Genomic DNA, 10,692 nt, shown 5'->3' on the forward strand with positions numbered 1-10,692 from the left:
GAAGCTACTCTTATTTCAAAGTCTTCACCTCTGTTTCTGTGGGAAACTCCTTCGCTTCAGTTTTCCACTCTTTATCCAATCAAGCACAGCTATCTTTACCAAACACCTCTGCAGCTCACGAGTCAACACAGTCAACCTCTGGATCGTCCTGGACAACAAACCTTGTGAACCTCTCATTAAGACACGACAAAACTATCTTTAAATCTTTCACTTTATCGCACGGATCAATATGGCCTGTTCTCATTAGACACACTCTTTCCAATAATACCTGACCTACTTTGTAACTCATAAGTAAGCATAAAAAACATCTGAAACATGACTTAACTGTCTTACTCCTTTTTTTTTTTTTTTTTTAAATAACATAGTTTCCCCATTGGGACGTGCCCTTCACTTCACCAGCAGCTCATTGCAATTTCAGCAAGTGATTACACAATCAAAGTCCTAAAATAATCAATGTCATTAAGTCATGTATAAGGATGCAGCCATTTTCCTGGCAACTTAACAGAAAAAAGAGCAGTTTCAATTTTCATGCGGAAAAAGGATGCACAGGGTCCACAAATGAGTCAAGGCTGTTCCTCTCTTTGGGATTTAAATATAGCCACGCTCACCATTACTGCCGTCACTCACAGACTTATGGTGGCCTTTTGACCTTGGCTGTACAAAAGAGACTTGAAGCTGACATACTCATTCTGAAAGCTGTGCACTCGTGTGGCAAACACACCCACAGACCCATTTCAATATTGTTATTTTTGCTTCTCTACGTTTTGACGCTATCCGTCTCAATGTTTGTATCGTTTTCACTCACTGAGGTTTCATTTGCACGTCAAAAGCTGCTGTAAGATCGCAGCAGGTAGGCAGTTGAACGTTTCCTGACACCTGATGCATGAGCTGAAGTTGTTGGGTTACAAGTCAGAGGCCCCCGGCTCTTGTTGCTGCTTGCTCGGCCACGTGTGGGCGGTGTGTTCCTGTACACAAGTCACTTTCTATTCACTGTCACAGGCTGCCGATTTCTGAAACTTATTAGTAATTTTATGACTGTGTGTTAGCACCCATAAGTTATTTCTTTGTAAAGTTAGCAACCAATCATTGCATTCTAAGAAAGAGGAAATTACAATCGAGCACAATGTCAAACACTTTTAAAAGTAAATTTCTGGGATCCCACCAGATAAAACCATAAAAGTGTGATTTTGTGATTTAAATTGTCATCATGCTCATGGGTGTATAACCTCTAGTGAGTAGTTTTGTTTCTGTTGCATTAAAATGAGTACTATAGTGTGGGTTTTCCTCCAGAGAGCTTGCTGTGTTGTGTAATCGTGTTCCAACAGCAGGTTAAATGTACAAAACAAAGTATTTTGCATATCTTGTGGCCACCACAAGATGTCCAATGGTATGTCCAGCCTTGTTTGACCTGATTTAACCTGACCCTGTTGTGATTTCTGCTTTAGTGCAGTTGTGGTAAGGGGGAACAATGCCATCCGAACTGTTTTTAGTACCAAACAAGTGGACCAAATACAATTCCAAGCAGGTTTTGGCTAATTTAAAAACAAACTCTGGTGATTGAAGTGACCAAAGAACCCTAAATAACATAAACACAAGACATAATGGCCTTCAGAAATGATGTTTTCCTACTGCAGATTGTAATTGATGTGCACATGGTTGCAAATCCTATTGCTGTTTTTGAGCGTGTATTGAGTCCACTGCACTATACAATCCAGTTAAAGTTATGTCACTGAACTTACAGCCAAGTTTTTATCTTCTGGTCCAATGTTGAGAATAACAATGCATGACCACATTTTTGGCTTTTTTAAACTTTTGACTGGACAAGTGAACTGCGTCACAAATATAACCATTGCCTTACACTTCTGCAAGGGGATTGTTAAGTGTGGCAGTATATCGCTGGTTACAATCTGCAAACGTATTGATAAATTCCACCAAAACCTTACACAATGCACCTTTAAAACTGCTGTAGCCAATATGTTCAGCTATACTAACAGTGCAAAGTCAGCCCATGATTTTGGTTCAGATTGGAAGAAATATTGATCGGATATTGGATGGATTCAAGTGCTTTAAAAACATTTATATTCTGCAGTTGATAAATCCCTGTGACATTAGTGAAGCCATATTTATTCCTTGATGTTGAGTTTTATTGTTTGTTTTTATTTTAAAGAGACATAAACAAATAAAATAAATAAACAGACTAAAAATCAAATGTCATGCACATTTGATTTTCTTTTACCTGCAGAAACCTTTTTTTTACGATCATCAGGCAATCATAATATGCTTCTCGTGATTTATGGATAAGTTGCAAGGGTTTAGAAACTACAGTCAACTGCATTTAAAGTGGATTAATACACAAGAGAAGGCAAACAGGGTTGATGTGATTCGTGACAATTGCTCTCTTTGAAAAATTAAATATTAAACCTTGTTAGCGGGATGCTACATGAGACTTGGTTTATCGACTTAAGATATATTTATAAAGGAAGCAACTGGGTGAATATACAAATTACAACTGTAAGAATGTCCCATAGCAACAATATGCTTAGTAAACATAAGAGTGTCAGTATTAGAATTTGATCCATTTTACTCACATTCAGCTACTTATAAATTCCCAAGCAGCAATTTGTCTTTGTGCTCTGATGGACTAGTACCTGAGTGTATCCTGCCTTCCTTCATACTCAGCTGGGACCCGCTGCAGCAGCCCCTCCACATTGAATTGTATAAAGTGGTATAGAAGATGGATGGGTGGATAGTTGCAATGATTAAAAAGGATGTCACCCAGGCGTTTTAGCTAAACTTGTTTGAGCATTTTTCACTGTTGTCACGCAGTCTTATTCATATGAGTTCGACTCCCACACACAACAGGCAGTTAGAAATAGAGGAGAGAAAAAAAGAAAAGTTAGCTCACATTATGCTAAGAATAAATTAAACTGTGACTCTGTACTTTAACGACCAGCGCAACAGTTAACTTGAGTACAATTTAATAATATAATATTTTAGATATAATAAATGTAAGAAGATAATCAAATAGTTGCATATCTTTATATGTTCATTATTATTTCTTGGACAGTCAAACAAAATTTGTCTTGCAGGTTAAGTTCACTTGGAATTCTTATTATACCCACAATAAACTTTGTTGTTTACGTGTAACCTTTAATTTATATATTTTTGAGAAGTTAGTGTTTCTCTTTTTTATTCTACCACTTAAGAATCCAGAACAAAGCACTTCCTGTATCTTGGCTTCAAAAAGAGCAAACAAGTACATGGGTTCACTGTAGGATAAAGGCCTGCATCCCCTTAAATAGGACTCTTATAAGCTCAGAGCTGGCCAATCACAAGCTTTTTCCCTTAAAGTCTGACCACAGCACTCACTTGGTCGTTCCTCAGTTATTTCAGGGGAGGCTTAACATTGAACATGATGACAAAGATGACCAAAGAATGGGTGTGTGAAGATCCCTCTGCCAAGTCCTCCAGCTGCATTCAAGGCACAGGACGATACAGTGGCGCTAAGATCGGCTCAGAGGAAAAGTAATGTGACTTTTGAGCTCGGGATAACGCTTCTGAGAAACATGGAGGAAGAGTTATGACACAAGAGAGACATTAACATGACACATTAGTGGGAGCGTGGCACACCCAATTCCAAGGAGGCCTGTTAGACTTCACCAAAACGTATCGACACGGCAGCCCGACACTGGAGTCAGCAACACCCGCACAAACTCACAAGAGGGCTGCTGAAGGCTGCATGTGCAGCGACAGTTGGAGTTTCATTTTAAAAAGAATATCACTTGCTCTTATCTACTTCCCTATTTTTGTGAGCTAACAGTTTATTCTTACACTGTGTTTGACAAATTAAACATATTTTTAGACAGAGAATGAAATCCTATGAATTCACTGTTGGGAGCAACTTTATCTCAACAAACACAAACGTATCTTTTTCCCCGGCACACACAAAGATTAAAAATCGCTAAAATCGTGGTTTCTTGTTTTTTCATTGCCTAACAGCAACCAGAAGTGTTTATTTTCCCATCAGAAGTGCTTCCCCCCCCAAAAAAAACCCCAGAGTGCACCCCACGCCATTACGCTTCCCGGATGTGAGTATGTTATAGACCAGAGACACAGCATTATCCCCGGGGGGCTGGACCTGCTTTCCAGGTTGTGTTAAACTCGTCAGGACCCACATGCTGGTGTCTGAGCAGGAGCTGACCCTTAATCAGTGAAGCTTTGTCCACAGCAACTGACAGCAACAATTATCTTCCCTGTAGATAGGTGGGTTGTATACCGGGGGTCCAGTGGGCTGTGGAGAGGAAAGAGGCTGTCAGGGTTGAGGAGGGGAGGGGGGGTCCTGACTTAACCTCTGTGGCTCGTGTTTCTACTGTGCACTAATGGATGCCTGTCATCATTATGGACAGAAACAGGAGGGCGCCTGCCAGCTGCATGACCCCCATAAAACAGAACAGGAAATCCTAAGAGGGAATGAAAGGGAAAGACTCTCTTCTCTTCTTCTCTCTTCAATTATTCTCCCTCCATATTCACACTTATTTACACTTGTTAGCTTCCCTCTTCATGAGACCAGAGTATTTAAAAGTAGCCCCGGAAGAACGGAAAGTTCAGATGTTGAAATTGTTGGAATTCAATGCACCTAAAATGATTTGTTGTTCCTCAGCTGCACAGTTCCTTTACCCTTGCCTTGCATTCAGGTGAACACATCCACCGACTGTTTTTCCACCGTTGTTAACAGTGTGTATTATATTGGTCTTGTCACGCTGAGAGGGACCTGTATAATTATTACAAACGCCGGATCACCCTTTGCTCTTCAACCAAAGTCCAGGGTCTGTAATGTGACAGGACTTTGTCACACTTCTCTCAGTGGTGTCCACTGAAACGTGACAGGCACTTTATCAGAGGGCCTTCCTATCAGATCCCCAGGCGATCACGCACAAACACGCTGCACACAACGTCCCCAGGAAGTGAGATTCCTTATTACAGCCAATCAGATAACAAGACTGGCTTTATTGTAGTTCTGGGGCTATACATTAATCCACTCAGCTGGATCTTGCAGAGCCTGTCATGTGATAACTTTAGTCATTACCAGTAGTGCCATCATAATTACTGTGGAGGTTTTTTTCTTTTTTTCAGAATGTGGTAACAAGAGGGAACATTGCTGTCATAACAGTTTAGGAGCAAACTAGATATACCTGACACAATCACATGATTCGATATGAATATGTGCCTGTGTGTGTGAGAGAGCGAGAAAAGACTATTAAGCTTTTAAATCTGTGTATGGATAAGCCCGTGTGTGTTGTATGTGTGTATGTACCATGTCCATGGAGACATCTGTGTGCGTGTGTGATCAGTGTATGATTCAGAGTGCCACAGAAACAACTGGACATCCTGAGCGGAAACCACAGCCATCGAAGCTGCGTTTTCCTGCAAAATACAACCTAACACTCTCACAAAGAGTCACTTGACTGGACGCTCATATAGGAAGTGAAAGAGGAAGCCCCTCTTCCATCCTGTCCTTCATCCAAATCTTTGCTCTGCTCTTCACGTGAAGACTCACTCACAGCCGCAGCATGAAACTTCACTGTTGCAAAACAACCGAGAGGGAACCGGTTGGGGCTGGAAACGTTGAGCTTTTGGGGGTCAAACGTCTGGCTGGGTTGACTTTTACTGATCACGAGTGAAACTTTGAATTCACCAACCGATTGCCTTTTTAAAAGAGAAGAGTGCTTTACGTCACTATTTGAGTGTTGATTGACCAAAATGTCAACTTCATATGCAATCTCTTCAGTTTGTGTGTCGGTTAGGCCCGGCACAATAATCTGTTTGAGGAGTTGAGCTCGTCAAGGGGAGATGGGTATGATATCACAGATGGAAGCAGTGAGTCCTGTTTGACTGTGGGGGTCTTTTGGCCATCCCTCGTGGCTCGAGGCCTCTGGCTGTGTTCATTGGCGTTAGTGTACGTAGCCTGGCAGCCTGCATTCCTCTGCCTCTCCCTACACAATGGTGACTATCTGCAGCATTCCTCTGTCTGTGTCCGCTGTCTGAGAAGCAGCCAGGCCTTGGCAAATGCCAGCACTCAGCCAAGAGGTTGGCACAGCACTCAACTGACTCTGATGAACACATTTAAGTGTTTTCACTGAGCATTAGCCAATCCGAGGCATTACTCAATGTGTAAACGTGAGCTATAGTTAAATTTAGAGGGGACGTCTTCCCTTGAAGATATAACATACGAGCCCTCTACAGAGCTGGGTTGTGAAATAATATAGTAGGTGATGATGCCTCCCCTTTAACCTGCTTCATCATCTTGTTCTGACTTTTTTCTGTGCGATCTTTCCTTCTCTCTCTCTGTTTTTAAAAAATGCAAGCGTGTCTATTCTGAACCATTTTCTTTATCCTTCTTCAGCTATTTCTCTCTCTCTCTCTCCCGCTCCCTCTCTCTCTTTCCCTCTCTTGTTCTGATGCCACAGCCGTGCAGACACCTTTCCCTCCTGCTGACTCAGTAGCCAGCCTCAGGCGCTGTGGGCTCGGGGTGTTGGTGGCGGGAGGGTGAGGATGGAGGGGGTGGGGGCGGCGGAGGGGAAGTGCGAGGCTCCCACATCAGGCCCAGCAGCCTATCACATGCAAGGGAAAAGAGCTGGCTAATCGTTTCTACAATGGCACACAGCACACTGTCACACAGCACCACAAACCGATCCCCTCGCCAACACTTCTACTGTATTATTCCACTGTTGCTTAGAAATACACATGTGATAAAAGCGAGTGCGCAAACAGGCAGCCGCACACAAAGACATGTTCCCTTTGAAAACCACACCTACGAAAATACACCAGTGTGCGCAACGAAAAGTACATGCAAGAATATGTTAATACGCAGATCCGGCATTCAATTTTCCACAGTATTGCATGTGCAAATATGCCCTTACACAACACATTAATCACAATGCTGTATAATTTTAGACGTTTTTAGTTCATGCTGAAACATGTTCTCATACGTTCTCTTACTCATTGTGTCATTTGAAAATGATACATTTGAAGAAAAGGTTAAATTAATAAAGAAAATACTGTATCTTAGATTTCAATGTGGATTTTTATATTTTGCAAAGTAGTCAAGTAAAATGATTTACTGTGAATTAATCACATCAAAACATGAGGCATCAATCTGTCACTGTAAATAAGTCCTGTAATTATTGATTTGATTTTAATATCATTGATTATTTTTCACACTCTTTGGTAACATTAAAAGGCAGAAAAACAACACGAAGTGCAATAAAGCCTGCCTGCTTATTTTGTGCTGCATCCTTAATATTCCAAAACGCAGTCTATGTCACACACTCCCAGTGCAGCCCCTCGACCTTCATGTTTGGGGCCTGTTTTCAGGAAAAGTGCTTTTGCACCTGTGGTGTGACTCAAGAGCAGCTTTCCCTGAACAGAGGGGTGAGGTCAAAACTGCCAGGGGTCGGATATGAAAAGAGAACCTGGTGTCCCGGGTAAAGGGAGGTGCTGTTTTACCGAGCCACCTGCCCAGCTAAATTGGTGCTAAAAAGCTGAGTGGTGGCAAAGTCTCCAGTGACAAATACTCCCTGAGATCTTCTGCACAGAGGCCGTCACAAAGGTTATAAACTCAACTTACAATGTGACTACTTATCACGCATTATCGCACTGGCCTTGGGACTATTACAGTCATCCAAATATTATTGTAGTCTTGAACTGGGAATAATACGTGTTCAGGAAATTTGCTTGAGGATTAAAGAAAAAAACACAGATCAAGTGAAAAACAAAAACTCAAATCTGTGCTGTGGTTGTTGTTTCTCTCTTCCTCTGTTAATGAATGCCGAGGTGATCTGTTTGTCTGAGGAAAAGAGTGGAGGGGAAGCATGATTTCCACTCCATTTTATCTGTGCCCTACAGCCCCTGCCAGTTAGCCCCCTGTGCTTTCACATGCCGGCGTCCCACAGGAAGCAGCGCTCCATGAAGGCCAAAGGTCGGGGAAGGGGAGAAAACCACTCGTCCTTTCATTCATCACTAAAATCATACGCACTAACACTGTGCTTGTTAGTGCCCTCGTGTTTTAGTTTTAGTTTTTGTCGGTAACTAAAAAAACGTTTATTGCCTCGTATTGAAGTATTGCCAACCGGACAATGTGACTTTGGGCATATATATATATATATATAAAATAATATTAGTTCAATGTGTAAATTTAGAGAAGAGAAGATGTTTTTGTGCGTGTAGTCTTCTTTCCCTGTTTTTCTCTCATATTATTTTACTCTGGCTTCATGTAGTTTATGCAAATGCAATTCTTGCTAAAACTCCTTGTAGATACTTGATAATTAAAACTACTGTTTTGGTGCTTTTATGAGTGATATTAAAATTGTTGAAATAACACCTACCGCTACAAACAAATTGCACATCCCTGATTACAAAAGCAGAAAAAAATGGTTAAGTAAACACTTTCCTGTAGAGACAGAATTTTGTTGTGTTATATAAAATACTGATTTGTGAGGAGATGAGAGACAATTGTAAAAAGTCACAATAGGTTTATTGATCCATGGTAAATGAAAAAAAAAAAATCAGTAAATGAAAAACAATTAGCATTTGTTGCAAAATTGTATATTATGATAAAAAGAAAAGCAAATTACGAACATGTCTGTCCAGCAGAATCAGCTTCATAAAAATAATAGAAGTGTAATTTCTAGCATCATATGTTTCAGAGTGTTTTCTATTTCAACAAAGCATGAAAACAAAATTTCATTTGAGCTTAAAAAAAACAACTAAGCAAAGCAAAATCACCAAAAATGAAAATGAGCAGTAACTGAGTTATTAAAGTTGTATCATAATGAAAAGAAGGAAATATCCTCTGATTTTCAAGTATCTTCTTTCAGACAAAATAGCCTATAGATATGCCTGTATAAAATAAAAACATATCACACATGTCCTGCATGCATGCTTCTTTGCAATCTTTCATTCACAACTTGTTGCTACTTGTGTGGAGAACAATAATTTGAGTCATGTCCCGAGATTATTGAAAACTTGACGGATCCGTGGGATTGTTTGATAGAGAGCACGAAGGCAAGCTGTCAACATGAATGCCACCCTTTGGGGAATCAGTTCCGTGGGATAAAAAGTGGAAAAAGAAAAATCATATTAAATACTCGGGTGAGGAAGGGTTGTCACTGGTGGACCCAGTTTCGTGGTAACAGTTGGCACCAGACAGTTTCTCGCATTTGAGTTTGTATGCGTCCCTCTCCCGGACCAGTCTGTTGAGTTCATGTTTGAGCTGCTCCACCTGTGACACCAGGCTCGTCTTTTCGTGCTCCAATATGTGTTTCTGCTGGACGCGCTTGTAGCGGCAGGACTGTGCGTAACCTCGGTTTTTCAGGGTCCGGCGCTTCTGCTTCAGGCGCATCACCTCGTCTTTGCTGAGGCCCCTGAGGAGCCGGTTGAGCTCCCTGACGGACATGGACACCAACTGGTCGTCCGAGAAGTGCATCTCGGCGTTGGAGCGCCTGTCGTGGCGGCTGTGCGGCTGTGGCTGGAGGTGGTGGTGCGCACCGATGACCTGCTGGCCCTCCGGCGACTGAGGGGACTCGCTCCCCAGGTCATCTTTGAGATAGGGGTCGTGACAGTGGGCGCTGGGGATGCCTTGCAGGTCGGAGTGACCCGGGAGGCCCGCGTAGTGCTGCACAGGCTCGCCCAGATGACCGTAGCCCTCGTAGTCAGCCTGGAAAGGTGGCGGCTGATGGCCGTGGGGCGCACTGGGGTGTCCCTGCTGCGCCGTGGCGCCGATGAGGGCCTCCACTGCGTCTTCGGGCGTCAGGCCGAAAGCTTGAGGATACATCTGCTGAGGGTAACCCCCGTTGTTGGGTATCCAGAACTGGTCGCCCCCCGGGTTATTTCTCTGCTCGTTCGGGTTGAGATGAGGCGAGGAGGGCACCGAGTTGCAAGGTGTGCTGGCGGGGGTGGAGGAGACGGAGTCCGGTCTCTGCAGCTGGCTGCACGGGCCGATGAAGGAGCGGTCCAAACCCTGCATCGTCTCCTTCTTCACGCCAAACTTCATCAAGTCAAAGTCGCTGACGAAATCCATCGGTGTCTTCTGCAGTCCCAAATGTGAGTGCGCTTCAGCGGACATGTTCATCAGCACAGGCTGGTCTCTTCTTCAAAGAGCGCCAAGTGTCCACTGATATTTCATGCAGTCAGTCAAATCGCACTCACGTGTATTGAAATAAAATAGAGATAAAAGTACTTCCAAACTTTGACTTTTTTCTCAAGAAGAAGAAGAAGAAAACATACACGGGGAGAAAAAAAACACGCTCCAACCGAGTAAAGCTCCGCAGGACACTGAGTTGTGAATCAGCTTGTTTGGCTTCAGGAGCGTCAAAACGCTGAAGGACTGGACGCGACGCACCTCTGTCTGTTCAGGAGAAGCGCACTTTCTTCATAAAGCTGCATTGGCATGATGTCACGCCTTCCAGACTACACCTCCACCCGGCTCTCCAATGGAAACACGCTCAAGAGGACGATTTGCATAAAAGCTGCTACGAGTCTTTCCCCACGATCTGTTTCATGACCATCATCTGACCACCAATAAATGTCTGCACAGCGGGACATATTTCATACATTGTAACGTGTTTTACTCTCCTATATGTCGAGTCTACTGTTAGAGATTCAGACCAAGGTATTACACAGGATCAGCCAGAA

General features: G+C 42.8%; 1 protein-coding gene across 1 annotated transcript; it reads right to left on the minus strand.

Moving 5' to 3' along the window:
• Positions 1–8,512: 8,512 nt before the first annotated feature.
• On the minus strand, positions 8,513–10,406 carry mafbb (v-maf avian musculoaponeurotic fibrosarcoma oncogene homolog Bb). The gene has a single exon (XM_080461786.1). It carries the CDS (start codon positions 10,127–10,129, stop codon positions 9,134–9,136), a length of 996 nt encoding a protein of 331 aa, XP_080317912.1. The 5' UTR covers positions 10,130–10,406; the 3' UTR covers positions 8,513–9,133.
• Positions 10,407–10,692: the final 286 nt, after the last annotated feature.

Source organism: Lipophrys pholis (genome assembly GCF_963383615.2).
Source record: "Lipophrys pholis genome assembly, chromosome: 4".
In the NCBI taxonomy this organism is placed as follows: Eukaryota; Metazoa; Chordata; class Actinopteri; order Blenniiformes; family Blenniidae; genus Lipophrys; species Lipophrys pholis.